Source organism: Ovis canadensis, chromosome 8 (assembly GCF_042477335.2).
Source record: "Ovis canadensis isolate MfBH-ARS-UI-01 breed Bighorn chromosome 8, ARS-UI_OviCan_v2, whole genome shotgun sequence".
Lineage (NCBI taxonomy): Eukaryota > Metazoa > Chordata > Mammalia > Artiodactyla > Bovidae > Ovis > Ovis canadensis.
In genome coordinates, this window is record NC_091252.1 from 59,297,846 (window position 1) to 59,317,028 (window position 19,183).

The 19,183-nt window shown below is 39.8% G+C and overlaps 1 protein-coding gene across 1 annotated transcript in view; it reads left to right on the top strand.

The window, feature by feature from the left end:
• Window positions 1-487: 487 nt before the first annotated feature.
• RNGTT (RNA guanylyltransferase and 5'-phosphatase) overlaps window positions 488-19,183 on the top strand; it is a 237,060-nt gene continuing 218,364 nt past the window's right edge. The window contains exons 1-4 of the mRNA XM_069598310.1: window positions 488-781; window positions 9,611-9,720; window positions 17,268-17,371; window positions 17,462-17,550. Coding sequence (XP_069454411.1) covers window positions 718-781; window positions 9,611-9,720; window positions 17,268-17,371; window positions 17,462-17,550 — 367 coding nt within the window. The 5' untranslated portion in view covers window positions 488-717. The remainder of the gene's footprint in view (window positions 782-9,610; window positions 9,721-17,267; window positions 17,372-17,461; window positions 17,551-19,183) is intronic.

Sequence of the window (19,183 nt, forward strand, 5' to 3'; positions counted from 1 at the left end):
ATCGGCTGTCGAGACAGAAATGTAAAGAACGGTAATTCTGCGGTATCTCGTACTATGGCAGCAGCTGCTGCTGCTGCTAAGTCACATCAGTCGTGTCCGACTCTGTGCGACCCCGTAGACGGCAGCCCACCAGGCTCCTCCGTCCCTGGGATTCTCCAGGCAAGAACACTGGAGTGGGTTGCCATTTCCTTCTCCAATGCATGAAAGTGAAAAGTGAAAGTGAAGTCGCTCGGTCGTGTCTGACTCTTAGCGACCCCATGGACTGCAGCCTACCAGGCTCCTCCGTCCATGAGATTTTCCAGGCAAGAGTATCGGAGCAGGGTGCCTTCTCCCACTATAGCAGCCGAGCCTGTGCAAAGCCGCCCACAGAGCCCTCCGAGATCTGGGCGGGGCGGGGCGAGGGAAGACCCGCCCCTTCCATTCGCCTTGGCCTTAACTCCTTCCCATCCCTCCGCCAGCTTCTCTTTTTCACCTCTGACCTCGGAAAGAAGTGGGTGGGGCCTTTGGGGGCGGAAGTGGCGGTGCATTGTGGGCTCGTCTAGAGTTGAGCCTGAATGGAAGTGGCGCGCCGCCGCTGACATTACCGCGTCCGAGCGGCTAGGGTTCGGACGCCGTCCGGGATTCGGGTACCTCAGACCTCCGGTTCAGAGCGGACCGCGAGGAGGCGGCCGCTAGGCCGAGCGTTGGTGGAGGGGCGACTGTGCGCGGCCCCAAGACATGGCTCACAACAAGATCCCGCCGCGGTGGCTAAACTGTCCGCGGCGCGGCCAGCCGGTGGCAGGTAACCGGGACTGGGGTGTTCGAGTCCCCGCGCACGGGCGGGTCCGGGGGTGGGCTGAGGAGGTGCAGCTTTCGGTAGTGGTGTTTCAGGACCGAGATGCGCTTGGTCCGATGAAGCTTCGTGGATGAATATTTGGGAACCTGGACTGGAGGGAATAGGGGCACTTGTCATTCTTCAGTAAGGCTAAATGTTGCGAACAGGAAGGTAGATAGGCGGTTTCTGTGTGGCAGGAACTGAGGACACAAGAACTCGAGGGGCAGTACTTTGAAGCTTAGTCAAGAGTTTTGTAAACCTTTCAGGGTTCTCGGAAGGGTGTGGGTCTTGAGATGAAGGAGGGCTTAAGAGGAGGAAGGGCAGTTCCCAGTGGTGAAATTGATCCACACCGAGACTGGAGGTTTTTGTTTTGCTTAGTTTTAAAAAATCTTGTCTTTGTTTTTTTAAGAATGACTTTTGAGGACTTTTTCATCTTTGAGTTTGACCCAACAGACTTTAAATTTAAAGTGTACAGTTGGATAAATTTTGACTCCCGCATACCCCCTATGAAACACAAGAATGAAACACAGGATAGTGAACATAATCATCACCTCTTCAGGTTTCCTCCAGCCCTTGATAATCCCTCTCTCTGCAGGCAACCGGTGATCTGCTCTCTGTCACTATAGATTTAGTTTGCGTTTTGTATAATTTTTAAAATAAATGGAAACATACTCTCTTTCGGGGACTATCTCTGGCATCTTTCACTCAGCATTATTATTTTGAGATTTATATGTGTGCTTGTGTGTGTCATTAACTCATCCCTTATTACTGCCAAGTAGTAGTCTATTGTTACAGCTACACCAGTTTAAATTAGATTTGTTTATTCATTCATTCATTGATGGTCCTTTGGGTTTTCAGTTTCTGGCTGTTGCATACTAACTTACTATGAACATTCCTGTGCAGTTCTTTGTATGGGCATATGTTTTCTTTTCCCCTGTGTAAATCTTTAGGAGAGGGATGGATCATACAGTAGGTGTACATTTAACCTTTCAAAAAACTGCCAAACTCTTTTCAAAGTCCTAACATTTTGCATTCCTGCCTATCTGTATGAGGATTCTTCTTTGCTCCATATCCTAACACTTAATTTGGTCAGTCTTTTTAATATTACCCATTCTTTACCAACTGAGCTCTTAGGGTAGCCCCAATAGGGGCTTAGTACTGTCTTATTGTGGTTTGATGTTGAGCATCTTTTCATGTGCTTCTTGGCAGTTCACATATCTTCTTTTGCAAAATGTCCAAATCTTTTGCTGATTTTAAAAATATTTATTTTTATTTATTTGGCTGTGCAGGGTCTTAGTTGTAGCACTTGGGATCTACGATCTTTGTGTGACACTGGAGATCATAAGATGGGGCATGTGGAATCTTTAGCTGTGGTATGCAAACTCTTAGTTGCAGAATGTAGGATTTAGTTCCCTGGCTAGGGATCCAACCTAGGACCCCTGCATTGGGAACTTTGAGTCTAAGCCACTGGGTCACCAGGGAAGTTCGTTTGCTAATTTTTAAAATTGGGTTGTTTTATTTGTGAGTTGTTATTGTTCTTTATATGTTGTAAATACAAGTCCTTTTTTGTTGTTCAGTTGCTAAGTCATGTCCAACTCTTAGCAACCCCTTGAACTGCAGCACGCCAGGCTTCCCTGTCCTTCATTATCTCCTGGAGTTTGCTCAAACTCACATCCACTGAGTCAGTGATACCATCCAACCATCTCATCCTCTGTTAGCCCTTCTCCTCTTGCTCTCAGTCTTTCCCAGCATCAGGGTCTTTTCCAGTGAGTTGGCTCCTTGCATCAGATGGCCAAAGTATTGGAACTTCATATGCTTTTCAAGTCTTTTCTCCAGTTTGTGGCTTGCCTTTTCATTCTCTTAACACTTTCTTTTGAAGAATTAAAGTTTTAAATTTTAACTAACTTCAACCTAATGCTTTTTCTAGAAGATGTTTTGAAACAAAATTAAAGGATATTGTAGTGAACTATGCATGCTTGCTAATTATATACACATCTTTAGTATGTCTGCCTAGTTATTTTAAATTGTTGAAAGAGAAGATTCCGTAGTCATTTTTTAATTCATGTTTTCTGATTCTTCTGGTTTGTCAGCTTTTCTTCACATTTTGTATTAAATCTTCAGTCAGTAAAACCATATAAATAAGTCTTATTGAAAGATAATCTAAATAAGTCTTAGGGTGAGGTAATGTTTTTCCTTAACAAAAATGAAATAATTTTCTTTATGTTCTAACCATTTTTATAGGCATTTTCACTTGTAGTTGATAGTCATTGTACTTTCTTTAGATGAATTGATTACAGTTCTTTACATTTTTCTTTATAGGTCTTACTCTTCAGACATTTTGACTTTTTTCCCTTGTTATCTCTAACTTATACATTTCCCCCTCTATAGAGTTATGAAGAAACCTCTGAACTTAGATGTCTGACTTCTTTTTTAACTTGGCGCATGTTTCCTGGATGCTTTATTATTAGAGTTACCTGCTACATTTATTTGTGAGAAAAACAAAATCATAAAGAAGATCTTGTCAAAAGAGAATTATTTTTTATTTGGAATTAGAAAAACAGCTTAAAAGTCAGAATTTTAATGTATTCTGCTCATGGCGATGACAAATATCAGGATACTGACTTCATGGTAGATAAAGGGACACATGTATGTACGGACTGGGGGTGGACAGCAGCCGGTGAAGTGCTAAGCCCCAGACAGCTTTATACCACTCTAAGAAACAGAGTTGTGTGCTTTTCTTTTCTTTTTCCCTCTCCAGGAGATAAGGGTCAGAAATAAAAAAGTTTTCCTTGTTATTGTATTGGAGTATTTTGACCCCCAAAAGCTAGACTTTTAATTATTGTGCTCCCTGAGTCACTAAACTCACCTCATTTGAGCAGTTGTGGGCCCTGGACAGAACCCCAGGCCTCCTGACAACCAGCTGGATCTTTACTGGTAATCAGGTGTGCTTTGGCTTGTGACCCTTGTTAAAAAGTAAGGAAGACAACATAAAATTCTTGATAAATCTCTCTGAATTTACCTTAAAATTCTGTGTCCTAGAAGTGTTCATGACACATTGTGTATTTTAGATAACGCAAGGTTGGCAGTGTTTTTTAGCAGTAGAACAAGAAATGCTAGCTATATTATTGCAAGCTTTAGAGAAAAATAAGGAATCATTCATATTCTCAATTTCTACCTCCTGTTTTCTTTCTCTTATTTTTTTTGTCATTAGAAAAGGAATTCATGCTTGTTGTATAATTTCTTTGATATTTTGCACATTTAGGAAAATATGTTATGACCGCTAAATTTTCTCATTGTAAACATTAGGATGACTTGTTCTGTCAGTCGTGTCTGACTCTTTGTGACCCCATAGACTGTAGCACTCCAGGCTTCCCTGTCCATCACCAACTCTTATTAGTACTATACAAGTTCCTAATTTTTCTGAATCAGAAAGAAGATGGTACCAATTATAAAAGTAATCTGTTCCCCACTGAAGTTCATTTTTCTACTTAAACCAGACTTCCAGTGAGAGAGCTCCTGAAGATAGTACCTTTCTCCTTCTGAGGCTTTATTTCTGAAGAATTATTTTTTTTCTCCTCTGAGTGATGGATTCTAGGTGAACACTTTGAAGAAAACTGGCTTCTCATTTCTTAAAGGCAGATTATTCAGCATAACAGTTTATATATACTATGTGTAAAGAACTTCCTGGGAACTAACTGTGGGACTATAAATATGATAGTCTTATGAGAATAATGGTGACTTTAAAGTCATTTTACTTAGCAAGTATTTGTGTATACTTTGGGCTGGTTTTTGGGACTTGGGAGATGATTAAGATATAGTCCCTCACCTTAAAGAGCATGTAGTTTCTTGGAAGTAGTAAACCATCATTTTTAAACAAAGTTTTGTTATAACAAGTACAGTAATGACTCTATTATAGAATATTATGGGATACTAGAGGTGATAAACCCAATTCTTTGTTTGAGGTTAGGGAAGAAGAAAGGGTTCAGGGAAGAAAGCGTTCAGGAAGGGTTCACACTTCCTAGAGGAAGTGTGTGTGAGTTATCTTGAATAAATAGAAGTTTGCTAGATAGAGGGAATTCTCTGGCGGTCCTCATCTGACTGCCGAGGGCTGGGTTTTGATCTCTAGTCAGGGAACTAAGATCCCACAAGTTGCACAGGCTGACCCCCCCCAAAATATGCTAGATATATTGTTGGTTTTTTTTTTTTTTGTTGTTGTTGTTTTGTTTTTATTTTAAAGGTTTCTGTTAGGATAGGATGATGATGGAGAGATCTCAGCCTTAAAATGAGGATGTGGATATGAGGATGGAGTGTTTGAGCTAGGTCCTAAAGGCTAGGGTGTGATAAGGGATTTTAATATTTATATACTTCCAAACTGCACTGGCAAACCATTGCCATTTCTTAAGCACTGGGGTGAGATGATTTGACTTCAATTTAAAGAAGCTCACTTTGATTGCTCTGTGTTTGATGAAAGAGACAAGAATGAGAGTGGGGAGACTAGGAACTTTCATGGTAGTCTGGGTGAAAGAATGGTGATGGTTTAGAAGTAGAGTTGGAGTAGTGGGCTTCCTTGGTGGCTCAGAATCTGCCTGCATTGCGGGAGATGCGGGTTCATTCCCTGGGTTGGAAAGATCCCCTGGAGGAGTCATCCAACCTACTCCAGTATTCTTGCCTGGAGAATCCCATGGACAAAGGAGCCTGGTGGGCTATGGTCCATAGGGTTGCAAAGAGTTGGACACGACGGAAGCAACTGAGTGTGCACAGGCTGATTGGAGAAAATTAAAGGGGAAGATGAACTTCCCCAGTTGCTCAGCAGTAAAAGAATGAACCTGCAATGCAGGAGACGAGGGTTTGATCCCTGGGTTGGGAAGATCCCCTGGAGAAAGGAAATGGTGGCCCACCCCGGTATTCTTGCTTGGAAGATCCCAATCCATGGGATCACAGAAGAGTAGGACACAACCTGCCTCTAAACAACAATGACAACAAGGAGGGAAAATAGACAGGACTTGGATTGTTGGATTTAGAATGAGAGCAAGAAAGTCAAAACTTAGTCCTAGGTTTCTGCTTATGCAGTGGGATGATTGGGACCATTAGGGCTTATTTGGGGAGGGAGTGGAAGGCAAGTTGGAAGAGGTATTAAGATCCTGACTGCACAGGTAGAGATATTGAGTACACAGCTGGATATATGGTTTGGAATTCAAACAAGTTCGAGTTGTAGATGTACATTTAAGGATCATTAGTGTAAAGAAAGTATTTAAAAGCATGGTATTTGATTATTCAGGATAAGGAATGCTAGTTTCTCTGACAAGCAGCTCCTCAAACTAAATGAGTCTAGTGTTATGAAAGCCAAGATAATTTTTCAAGAAGCAAGGAAGAGTCAGATGTATGAGATACTGCTAAGACGTAAGATACTAGAAAAGTTGGTAACCACACGGAAGGGAGGAAAGGTTGATGTCCTTGTGAAGGCAAAATGGAAAGGAATCCAGAGCAGAAGGGAAGGGATTTGCCATTAATGGGAGGAAGGACAGAGGATGAAAGAGAAAATGGACTCGAGAAAATGGACAGAAAGGTTTATAACTATAAGGGTGAGGCAAGTTTCAGTGGTGGAGAGGTGCTGTTGAATAGCAGTTTTATTTGTGGACTCCATGTCCAGATCACCTAGGTTTGAATCACTGTTCTCTCATTTACTAGAAGTGTGACAGTTTTCAAGTTATTTAATTTCTCTTGCCTTGATTTCCTCATCTGTAAAGTGGGGATAATAACATTATGTATGTTTATGTTCAGTTCACTTCAGTCTCTCAGTTGTGTCTGATTCTTTGCGACCCCATGGACTGCAGCACGCCAGGCCTCCCTGTCCATCAGATGTTAGGAGTAAATTAATAAATCTGTGTAAAGTGTTTTAAACAGTGTCTGGTATGTGTTAAACATACGAAGTTGCTTCTTTTTGCCTTTTCTTTTCAATAATGTATAACATGAAGCCATCAGTTGAAAAAGGGGGTAGAGGAGCTTAGTATATTTTAAAAATGAGAAAAAGATGTGAAACAGAAGATTGCCTTTGAAATTGATGATTATTTATATTGTCACCCATCTGAGATTTTCTCTAGGAGTCGAGCCGCATAGGGGTAGGCCCAAAGAAATCAGGTGGTTGGGTTCAGTTAGGTCTGGGTTTTTCTCAGGAGAGTGTGGCTGAGCAGTAGGGGAGGAGCACAGAGTTAAGGGTATGCACGAGAAATAGGATGAGATCTCTGAAATGACAAGGAGAAGAGAGGTTTAGTGGGATGAAACTTCTAACTTACCTTATTATTATTTATTATGTTTCTTGTTTGTGGTTTAGTCAATAGAAATTAGGCTTCATGAGGGCAGGGATTTTTTTATCTGTTTTTTTTAGTTCTTTTCACTAATATATTCCATGCATCTAGAATAATGCCTGTTACGTAATAGGTACTTGAAGTGAAGTGAAGTGAAATTGCTCAGTCGTGTTCGACTCTTTGTGACCCCGTTGACTATAGCCCACCAGGCTCCTCTGTCCATAGGATTCTCCAGGCAAGAATACTGGAGTGGGTTGCCATTTCCTTCTCCAATAGGCACTTAATAAATAGTAAATAAACTAAATGAAGTATAATAATCTAGGTGAGATGGTAGAAGTGGTCAGATTCTGGATGTATTTTGAAGACAGATCTGATAGGATTTGCTGATGGATTGGATGTGGGGTGTGTCAAAAAGAGATGGATCAAGGATAAGGCCACAGCTTTTGCCCTAAACTGTTAAAAAAAGGGTATTACATTTGCTGAGATGGGGAGGGCCTTAAGAGGAGTTTGAAAATTGAGAGCTCAGATTTGGATACCAAGTCTGAGACACCTGTTAGACATCCCATTGGAGAAAGAAATGGCAACCCCCTCCAGTGTTCTTGCCTGGAGAATCCCAGGGACGGGGGGCCTGGTGGGCTGCCATCTATTGGGTCGCACAGAGTCGGACATGACTGAAGCGACTTAACAGCAGCAGACTAGTAAGTCAGGTCAGTGATTTGACGTTTGATTCTAGAGTTAAGGGAGACGTTCGGCACAGAGTTACATGTTTGTGAGGCATTAGTGCCTTGATGGCTTTTAAACCTGTGAGACCAAATGAGACACCAAGGTAGAGAGTGTAGAAAGAAAGGAGGTACAAAGACCGAGCCCTAGGATAAAACAGAGGGGCCAGGGCGATGAGGAGGAGCTAGTAAAGGAGACTGAGAAGGAGAGGCCAGGCAGAGGGGAGAAATGGGAGGATGCAGTGTCCTGGAAGCCTTGTGAAGAAAGCCATTCAGGAACTCCCTCTGAGTTAAAAATGATCAGTTTTTGAGAACTGAGTGATGGAGGTTACTGTTGATCTTGAGTGGTTTTGTAGAAAATGTTCAGTTGCTAAGTCATATCTGACTCTCTGTGGAAAATAAAAATAGAAAAAGAAAATGATCTTTTTATTTGTTTTGGCTAAAGTCTATGGACACATGTTAAGACTTCGCTTAGGTATGATTTTAGGTAGATGTTTATACTTAGTGATTTTATAATATAAATCAGCTAAAATAGATGATTTAAAAATTGATTTTATAAGATAACTTCCCCTATGTTTACATGGTGATTCAGAAAAAAAAGGCCAAAAAGTTAGTTTTGCTGAAATTAGAGTCACTGATAGTTGTTTGGTGAGTGGTTTTGGTTAGTATGCTTCTCGCCCTGATTCTTCTTCTGGGATGTAGGATAAGGTCTGTAAAATGGAGAAAGTGTTGCCAAAATCTTGGCTGTCTGTGCACCAATGCCAAACAGAAATATGGAGACAGAGTTATGGAGGAGAGGGAAAGAGTGGCCTTATTATTTTGGCAGGCAGTGGGGGAACTTAGGAGGCTAGCGCCTCAAAAACTGTGTCTCCCTTCCCTGAATAGGGAGAGGTTAGAACCTTCCCTGGTGGCTCAGAGATTAAAGCGTCTGCCTGCAATGCGGGAGATGATCCCTGGGTCGGGAAGATCCCCTGGAGAAGGAAATGGCAACCCACTCCAGTATTCTTGCCTGGAGAATCCCATGGACGGAGAAGCCTGGTGGGCTACAGTTCAGGGGGTCGCAAAGAGTCAAACACGACTGAGCGACTTAACTTAGATAGTCAGACAGGGGTATGTGGTAATTATCAAGGCAGTAACAGTCTTCATTCCTTCAAGTTTCAAAAGGGTGGGGTTGCTGACAGGATTAGGGTGTGTACAGGGTCCTAGATGGTCTCCTGATCTTGATGAGCCTTTCTGCTCCCCTTAATCTTGCCTCAGGTGGTTTCCTTGCTGCTCCTCCTCTGATCACCATCTTGATCATGGAGCCTCTGAGTCTTGCCTTTAAGGAATGGGGGACAAAAAGGCCTCCATGCCCAGGAGCCCCACAGGGCCCTGCTCGGCATCAGAAGTTCCAATTTTATATTAAAAAAGCGTAATAGCAATTTCAAAGAATTGATTTTCATTATCAGTTTTCTGGTACTATATCTTTACAGGTTTTAAGGCAGTAACTTTGTAATATAGTGGTTTAGAACTTTCTGGACATCTTTCTGGACATTCCATTTACTGGTAATTTCTTTTGCTCTTATATTGATTGTCGATTTCTAGAATATATATTGGATATATTGAATATAAAATATAGTGCCCTTTAAAAGTATAGTATAGGTTGAGAGTATTTTATGAACAATTTCATTAAAAATATCGTAAGAAGGTGATTTTGAGAATTGCTAATTATAGAGTTTTAACCCAGAACATTTTCGTTAATGAAAATTATTACCTATCTTTATGTTATTTAGGAAGATTCTTACCTCTGAAAACAATGTTAGGACCAAGATATGACAGTCAAGTTGCTGAAGAAAATCGATTCCATCCTAGTATGCTTTCAAATTATCTGAAGAGTCTGAAGGTAAGAAGCAAAACATTTTTGATACTGATTTAACATACTTTATCCCTTTCTTGTTTTTCAGGTGGCTTTCTAAAATAAAACTTTTTACTTTGAAATAATTAACTCAGAGCAAGTTGCAAAAATTGTACATAGAGTCTGTGAACCCTTCTCTCAGTTTTTCCCAATGGTGACATCTTATGTGATTGTAGTATAATATCAAAAGCAGGAAATTGACATAGGTACAGTACTGACTGGATTGTAGACCTAAAAGTCTTTTACCAGTGTTTATGTGCATTCATTTGTGTTTATGTGTGTAAAGTTCTGTGCCGTTCGACCTGCTAACTTGTTTTCTGTCTCTGTAGTTTTGTCATTTTGTGAATGTTATATAAATGGAATGAAACAGTTTGTGACCTTTCAGGATACACTTAAAAAAATTGTTTTAAGTTTATTTTTGGCTGTGCTGGGTCTTCCTTGCCGCACTCAAGCCTTCTCTAGTGGCAGGGAGTGGAGGCTACTCTTTGTTGCGGTATGTAGGCCTCTCATTGCTGTGGCTTCTCGTGTTGTGGCTCTAGGCATGTGGGCTTCAGCAGTTGTGGTTGCTAGGTTCTAAAGCACAGGCTCAGTTGTTGCTCATGGGCTTAGTTGCTTGCAGCATGTGGGATCGAATCCATGTCTTCTGTGTTGGCAGGTGGATTCTTTACCACTGAGCCACGTGGGAAGCCCCCGGGATACACTTTCTTCCACTAAGCATAATGCTGCTGAGGTCCTCCAGGTTTTTGCATGAATTGATGAAAGTTGTGCTCATATTTATTGCTGAATAGTATTCAGTTGTATAGCTATGCCAGAGTTTAACCATTCTCCTCCCACTGAATGGTTAAGTAACCATTTAGCCATTTTGAGTTGTTTCCAATTGTGGGGTATTGTGAATCAGGTTGCTATGAAGGTTTATGTACAGGTATTTATGTGAATGTTGTTTTTATTTTTCTGGAGCAAATAGCCAAGACTAAGATTGTTGAGCACGTGGTTAGTTTTACAGAAAAGTGCCGAACTATTTTTCTAAACAAAACATTGTAATTTTTTATGTTATTCTGACATCACACTGATTATATTAGTTTCTGGGCTTCCCTGGTGGCTCAAGTGGTAAAGAACCTGCCTACAATTTAGGAGACCTGGGTTCAATCCCTGGGTCAGGAAGATCCCCTGGAGAAGGGAATGGCAAGCAACACCAGTATTCTTGCCTGGAAAATTTCATGGACAGAGGAACCTGGTGGGCTGCAGTACATGGGATTGCAAAGAGTCAGACACGACTGAGCGGCTGACACACCAACAACAGGGCTACTTTGACAAATTACCGGAAACTCGGTGACTTAAAACAGCAGACACATATCCTCTCACAGTTCTGGAGGCTAGAAATTCCATAGCAAGGTGTTGGAGAGGTTGGCTCTTCCTGGAGTCTTGTAGGAGAATCTCTTCCATTCTTTTCTCCTAGCTGCCAGAGATGGCCAGCAGGCCTCAGTATTCCTAGGCTTGTAGCTCCTTTAGCTGTCTCTGCCTCCTCCTTGTGTTTGTCATGTCCAAATTTCCCACTTATAAGGACACCCTAATCCAGTATGACCTCATTTAATTAATTTCTTTTTGGCCACACCATGTGACTTACAGGATCTTAGTTTCATGACCAGGGAAGTTTTCATGATCACCTGCACTGGAAGCTTGGATTCCTAACCACTGAATTACCAGGGAATTCCCCTGTATGCCCTCATCTTGATTATATTTGCAAAGACTCTATAACCTTCTTTCAAATAAGGTTATACTCATAGGTACTGGGAGTTAAGGCTTGAATATGTTTTTAGGGGGCATAATACAACCCATAACACCTACCATTGTTACTCTTTTAAGTGATGGTTTTTATTGAATGCTCCTTGGAAAAATAGTTATGAAAAACCTAGACAGTGTACTAAAAAGCAGAGCCATCAGTTTGCCACCAAAGGTTCGTATAGTTAAAGCTATGGTTTTTCCAGTAGTCATGTATGGAAGTGAGAGTTGGACCATAAGGAAGACTGAGTGCCGAAGAATTGATGCTTTTGAACTGTGGTTGGAGAAGACTCTTGAGAGTCCCTTGGACTGCAGGGAGATCAAACCAGTGAATCCTAAAGAAAATCAATCCTGAATATTCATTGGAAGGACTGATGCTGAAGCTGAAGCTCCAATACTTTGGCCACCTAGTGAGAAGAGCTGACTGATTGGAAAAGACCCTGATGCTGGGTAAGATTGAGGGCAAGAAGAGAAGGGGGTGACAGAGGATGAGATGGTTGGATGGCATCACGGACTCGATGGATATGAGTTTGAGCAAGCTCTGAGAGATGGTGAAGGACAGGGAAGCCTGGCATGCTGCAGTTCATGGTGTTGCAAAGAGTTGGACATGACTTAGCGACTGAACAACAGTTAGTACATTCAGCCAATGCTGGTGCCCATTACATGCGAGTTTCTTGTTACAGGATAGTAAACATACCACTTAGTTTTTGATACCTGTTACTTATCCCTGTTCTTGGTGTAGTTTGGGTCTTCATTTTATATCTTTTATTTTAGCTTATAAACTTTTAATTTTTATCTTCATTATTAATATACATTTTTGAAAGTCATAGTTAACATTTGTAGAGCATTAAATATTCACAGGCAGAGCACTTAAAGAGCTTGGGTTTAGAAGCCAGTTCGTCTGGGTTTAAATTCTAGTTTGTCACTTACAGCTTTGTGGTCGTTACCCAATTTCTTTGTGTTTCAGTTTCCTCATTTTCAAGTAAAATTAGTGCATGTAAAGCATAGAGTAGTGCTTGGCACAGGGTAAGGGCTTCATTTAAATCTCACAGCTGTATGAGGTGGATACTGTTATTATCCTTATTTCATGGATTGGGAATCTATAAGGAAAAATGATTATGTATATATGAGTATATGTGTATATAGGCAGATACATTAGAAAACACACATTATTCACACAGACATATCACACACACAGACACACATTTACACATGTACATATATATGGACTCAGTGCAGCTAAGTCACATAATAGTTTCCTGGTTTTCTTAGCTAAAGTATTCCTATATATTTAGAGAATTCACATTTTCTTGCTCATCCCCACTCTTCATTCACTTCTTATTTTGGACCTAGAGACGAACAATATGGGCTCTAATTCTAACCTGTGAGAAGCTGTATTATGGCGTTCAAGTCTTTGTGTTTGGCAAAGACTTCCATCTAGAAGCAGTGCTTCCACCTTTTCCCTTTCTATTTGCCATGTAGTCATGGGGCCAGATGCCATGATCTTAGTATTTTTAATATTTAGTTTTCAGCCGGCTTTTCCCATCTCCTTCACCCTCATCAAGAAATTCTTTAGCATATGCATTAGCAGACATTAAAAGTCCTTGGACCTTATCCTTCTGAGCAAGATAATATAACAGCTGTAGAGAACAAACAGTCCTATCACACATGTCGGTTTAGGATTTAGTTTGGTGTAGCTGAAATGTTGAATTTCCCTGGTGGCTTAGTGATAAAGAATCCTCCTAACAATGCAGGCAGTCCCTGGGTGGGGAAGATCACTGGATCAGAAAGATCCCCTGGAGGAGGAAATTGCAACCCACTTGAGTATTCTTGCCTGGGAAATCCCATGGACAGAAGAGCCTGGCAGGCTACAGTCCACGGGGTTGGACATGACTCAGCGACTACACAACAGCAGCTGAAATATTACTGAGTCACTAAACAACTATTAAAAGTCTTTGTCATACATAAAGTTCATGTGACTTTAGTGTTGCAAGCATCCATTTAGTGTTAATGATTAAGACTTGAGCTATATCCTTACCAGTGCTGTGTATAATCTTTTGTACATAGAAAGTCAAAGTTAAGAAAGAAAAGGCCTTTTTTGCTGGGCACATGAAGTTATCCGGAGTTCAGGTCTGGCTTATGTTTCTCTAGCTGAAGCTTCCTCAATAGTTTTCTTCATATTTTTCTTTTAATCATAGGATATCCTTGAAGGTTGAGGTATGTATGAATGACAATCCATATTACAGTCAGGCTTCCAAGAATAGTCTGTTCATGAGCATAGCAATATGTGTTAACAGCACATATTGCCATTCTTCTTGTCCGGGGATCATCAGTTAATATGGTGTTATCCTTCTCCTGTGCAACCACGTCAGCAAATATGGGAGGACTGTCAGGTTGCTTTACCCAGACTTTAGCTCTAGTTGCATGTATTTCATTTGTGTTCCCAAACCCTCCGTCATCTCTGTTAGTAAGGTGGGAGGTTCTTCTCATTTTGTACTTACCACTTACACATGGGAAAATCAGAAGTCAGGCAGTTCTATCATGTTTATTAATAAATAGATCATCCTTTCATCCTTTCCTTAATTTTGTAAAATTATTTGGAATTCTCCTTGGTAGTCTGTAACTACTGCATGGACACAGATGCCTTTTAACGCTTAATAGGAGCATTCCTTAATTAACCCAAAGTGCCTGGGAGGCATTTTGATTCCAATACCAGTTGAAATAGCACATATCAATCTTTTCGTAAGTCTCTGTTCAGATAAAGAGCATAAATCCAATCCAGTAGTCTCAGGAGTAGCTTGGAAAAGAGCTAGTGCTCCTGGGCTAATTTCCCCGAACTCAGTTGTTTCAGGATAGAAGTCGGTTTTATGAATCTGTAAATTTGGAATAATTTTTCTCATCAAAGGAGTTTCTGATTCTCTAATAGGTCTATTATTTAAAATATTGAGGGAAGTATTTAAAGTTAGTTCTCCAGTTTTTATAAGAGCCCTCTCTTATTAATTAATTATCAATTAATTGCTGTTTAAGCAAACCATTTATTCTTTCAACCCAACCAGGAGCTTGAGGATAATAAGGAATATGAAAGATCCATTGTATATTATATTCCTGGGCAAACTCTTATATTAACTTACCTTTAAAATGTGATCCATTGTCCCTCTGAATTTGAAGTGGAACACCATAATGTAGATTATCTCCTCTGTTTTAATAGTATTAGTCTGATTGGCTTTCTTGAAGGGAATGGCCACTAAATATCCATAGGTGTCCATAGCAGTACCTACATATTGACATCCTTCATCTCAAATTAATGGATCAATGTAATCAATTTGCCATATTTGCCCGGGCAGCTTGCCGCACGCCAGTTGTCCTTTGGCTAGCTGTGGTTAAGTGTCTGTGTTCAATATATTGATAAATTGGACATTGTAAAATATTGAATGAGATCCATAGTAAAGGAAATACCTTGATTTTGAGCCCATCTGTATGTTGCTTTTTCTCCCACATTGCCACATTTTTGGTGTGCCCACAAAGTCAAAGCTGTGGTTAATCCATTGGCTACCAACCAAGAGTCTTGTTATGTTAATGTTCTGTAGAATGACATTCTGTTAATTTTTTTTGTTTTAGAGCTTCATATACTGCATGTAATTCAGCAAATTGATTACTCTTAGTATAATTCTTTCTGGCCTCTGGAAATATCCTAATCCAGAAACCAAGGGACACTCTTTTGTCATGTTGTTTTTGCCATAAGTTCCAATTAGCATATGGTTCATTGATAGATACATGAATTTTATGTCCCTTGGTTATAGCTCGTGAGGTGTCTGATCTCTATCCAAAGACAGATTACTGTGATAAGCTTTAGGATAATTCAATTAAACTTTTTAGCAATAAAACATAATAGCGAGGAACTGTCTGGGAACTGAGTCTGGGAGTGAGTCTTGGTCAATGTAGATCTCAATTAGCAAAACTAGAATTTAATATTCAGTGAAACATAACATTTTTTTGTGAGGGCTTTAACTCTGCGGCCAGTGAAGGCTTTATCCCATCAAATAAAAAATAAGGTTTGTCAGGGAGCTGGGAAAAGCTAAGCAGCCATCTTGAATTTTCCATAGCCCCAGCTGTTTAATTTATAGCTATTGTTTAATCATTTTAAATTCCTTGATTTAGAAGTAAACTGTTACTGGGTCCTAAGGACATCAGGATAGAAAAAGGCTGACAGTTCAGTTCAGCTGACAAGGAGGGGTTAATTTTTTGTAGAATCAAAATGAACTTTATCTGTGGGTGCCACAATCTTCATAGATCATTGTGAAGTAATATTAATATACTTTACCAAAGTAACAAAAGATTTTAAAAACATATATAAATCACTTAAAAGCAAAGAAATTCACATAGTCTGTTTTCAAACACCGCATTCAGGAAAACTTTGTTCTCTTAACAGAGAAAACCAAATTCCAGTCTGATACCAGCTTACTGTTAATAACAAAATTTGTTTATCTAGTCAATTTTAATTTAATCTTAGAAAGTCCTTTCTGTAAATCTTGAAGAGGTGGTATTTTTGCAAAGGCATCAGAGAGAAACCAGAGCTGTCTGTAATGACAAAAAGGCTTAAAATGGCATGCTTAAAATCTGATGACAGTCCAAAGTAACTTGGTTACTTTGCTGTGATATGTAACACTTTGAGATAGTAACTAGCATTATGACTAATAACATAATTCAGTACATACCAGAATTTTAGAAACTGCATTTAATTTCTAAGATGTCTATATTAATAACATTTCCCATACAATATGACTTGAGAAAATTTATTACTCATTTGACAATACTGCCCAGATCAGGGGTTGAACTGGTGTCTCTGCATTGGCAGTGGGTTCTTTACCGTAGAGCCACCAGGGAAGCCCAAGGGCATTTTGATTGTACATACTATTCCCCTACGTACTCACTTTGGTGATGGCTGCTGGAATGCTGAGTTGATGTGTGTCTGGAGCTTGTTCAGTTCAGTTCAGTTGCTTAGTCATGTCCGACTCTTTGCGACCCCATGGACCGCAGCACGCCAGGCCTCCATGTCCATCACCAACTCCCAAAGTTTACTCAAACTCATATCCATTGAGTTGGTGATGCCATCCAACCAACTCATCCTCTGTTGTCCCCTTCTCCTCCTGCCTTCAATCTTTCCGAGCATCAGGGTCTTTTGAGTCAGCTCTTCGCATCAGGTGGCCAAAGTATTGGAGTTTCAGCTTCAGCATCAGTCCTTCCAATGAATACTCAGGACTGATTTCCTTTAGGATGGACTGTAGTCCAAGGGATTCTCAAGAGTCTTCTCCAGCACCATAGTTCAAAAGCATCAATTCTTGGGTGCTTCTGGAGCTTGAGTTTGGGTGTATTTCAGATAAATGCTATCCCTGTTCTAGCTACTTCTAATAAATCATTAGTGGAGTGATAGACATAGAAAACTACATCAGTATTTGCTTTTCAGGTAGGTTTTTGTAATGTTGAAGTAGAGTCTGTTTTGCTTGTATTCTCTTTTTCTTTTGCTTATAGTCTTGTTTCATCATTTGTTTGGGATTAATTTATTTCATTCAGTGCCTAAGTTCTGTGTCTCAAATAAGACTTGAATAAGTGATATATTCATTGTTAATATGTTGACAGAGTGGACACAAAATCTTCAGTGTAGATGAATGAACTGGCCCAGAATATTGCCATTCAGTCAACTTATTTTGGAACAGATTCAGTTACTAGGAAATCTCCTTTCTTTCCTTTTGCCTAAGGTTAAAATGGGCTTGTTGGTAGACCTGACAAATACTTCAAGATTCTATGACAGAAATGACATAGAAAAAGAAGGAATCAAATATATAAAACTTCAGTGTAAAGGGTAAGTCATGTATTAAGAGTCTTTAATATTGAAACCTTTTGCTGAAATTTGTCATCTCTACTTAGAAACAAAATGTTTCTGTATTACTAGACATGGCGAGTGCCCTACAACGGAGAATACTGAGACGTTTATTCGTCTGTGTGAGCGGTTTAATGAAAGAAACCCACCTGAACTTATTGGTATGTTTGGCTTTACTTTAGCCACTGTTGAGTATCTTATTTAGTGATTGGGTTTGTATTCTCTTTCCAAATGGGTTGATCTGGAATTTTTTTTTTTTCTTTTTAAAGTAATTGCCAAGAAGTGTTTATTAAAGTAATAGTCTATTGAGAACTGCTATTAAAAATTAAAATGTTGTCTATTCATGATAATATTATGGTAGTGACTGGGATGTTATTTGCCTGGCAGACTTGGTGGGAAACTATAAATGAATGAATGAAGGAATGAATGGTTGTAATCCTTATAACAACTCCATGTGATATGTGGCTGTATCCCTATTTTACAAATAGGAAAACTGAGCCTCAGAAAAATTAAGTAGTTTTTCCTTGTTCACACGTCTAATAACTGTTTAAGCCAAGTTTGTAATGTTTCTGAACCAAGTTTCCAAATCTCTTAATTACGTGTAACACTGGTTTCTAGATTGACCACATAAAAGTGAAAAAAATTTCTGTGTTATAGAATAACCAAAACAGAGCAAAATGCCATTTGACAAGTTGAGAGCAATAATTGAGGCATATATGATAAGATAAAAAATTAATATTCTTGTAAAAAGATTCTATAATTCTTCAGGCCAAAGAGACATTCATCATTAGAAAAATATGGAAAACAATGGAAATGCAATACAGATAGCCAAGAAACATGAAAAAAGTTTCATTTTCCCTTGTTAACAAGAAATACAAATTAAAAGATATGTTGTTACATTCCACAATCAAATTCGCAAAGATTTAAAAAAATCATAATGTCAAGGATTGGATAAAACGGATGTACTGAGACATTGTTAATTAAGGTGTTAATTGATATAGCCTCTCTGGAGGGCCATTTTGGTGATTTCTAATGATGCTTACGACCCAGATAATCACGATGATGTGATCACTCATCTAGAGCCAGACATCCTGGAATGTGAAGTCAAGTGGGCCTTAGAAAGCATCACTACGAACAAAGCTAGTGGAGGTGGTGGAATTCCAGTTGAGCTGTTTCAAATCCTGAAAGATGATGCTGTGAAAGTGCTGCACTCAATATGCCAGCAAATTTGGAAAACTCAGCAGTGGCCACAGGACTGGAAAAGGTGTTTTCCTTCCAATCCCAAAGAAAGGCAATGCCAAAGAATGCTCCAACTACTGCGCAATTGCACTCATCTCACACGCTAGTAAAGTAATGCTCAAAATTCTCCAAGCCAGGCTTCAGCAGTACGTGAACCGTAAACTTCCAGATGTTCAAGCTGGTTTTAGAAAAGGCAGAGGAACCAGAGATCAAATTGCTAACATTCGCTGGATCATGGAATAAGGAAGAGAGTTCCAGAAAAATATCTATTTCTGCTTTATTGACTATGCCAAAGCCTTTGACTGTGTGGATCACAATAAACTGTGGAAAATTCTGAAAGAGATGGGAATACCAGACCACCTGACCTGCCTCTTGAGAAACCAGTATGCAGGTCAGGAAGCAACAGTTAGAACTGGACATGGAACAACAGACTGATTCCAAATAGGAAAAGGAGGCTGTATATCGTCACCCTGCTTATTTAACTTATATACAGAGTACATCATGAGAAATACTGGGCTGGAGGAAGCACAAGCTGGAATCAAGATTGCCGGGAGA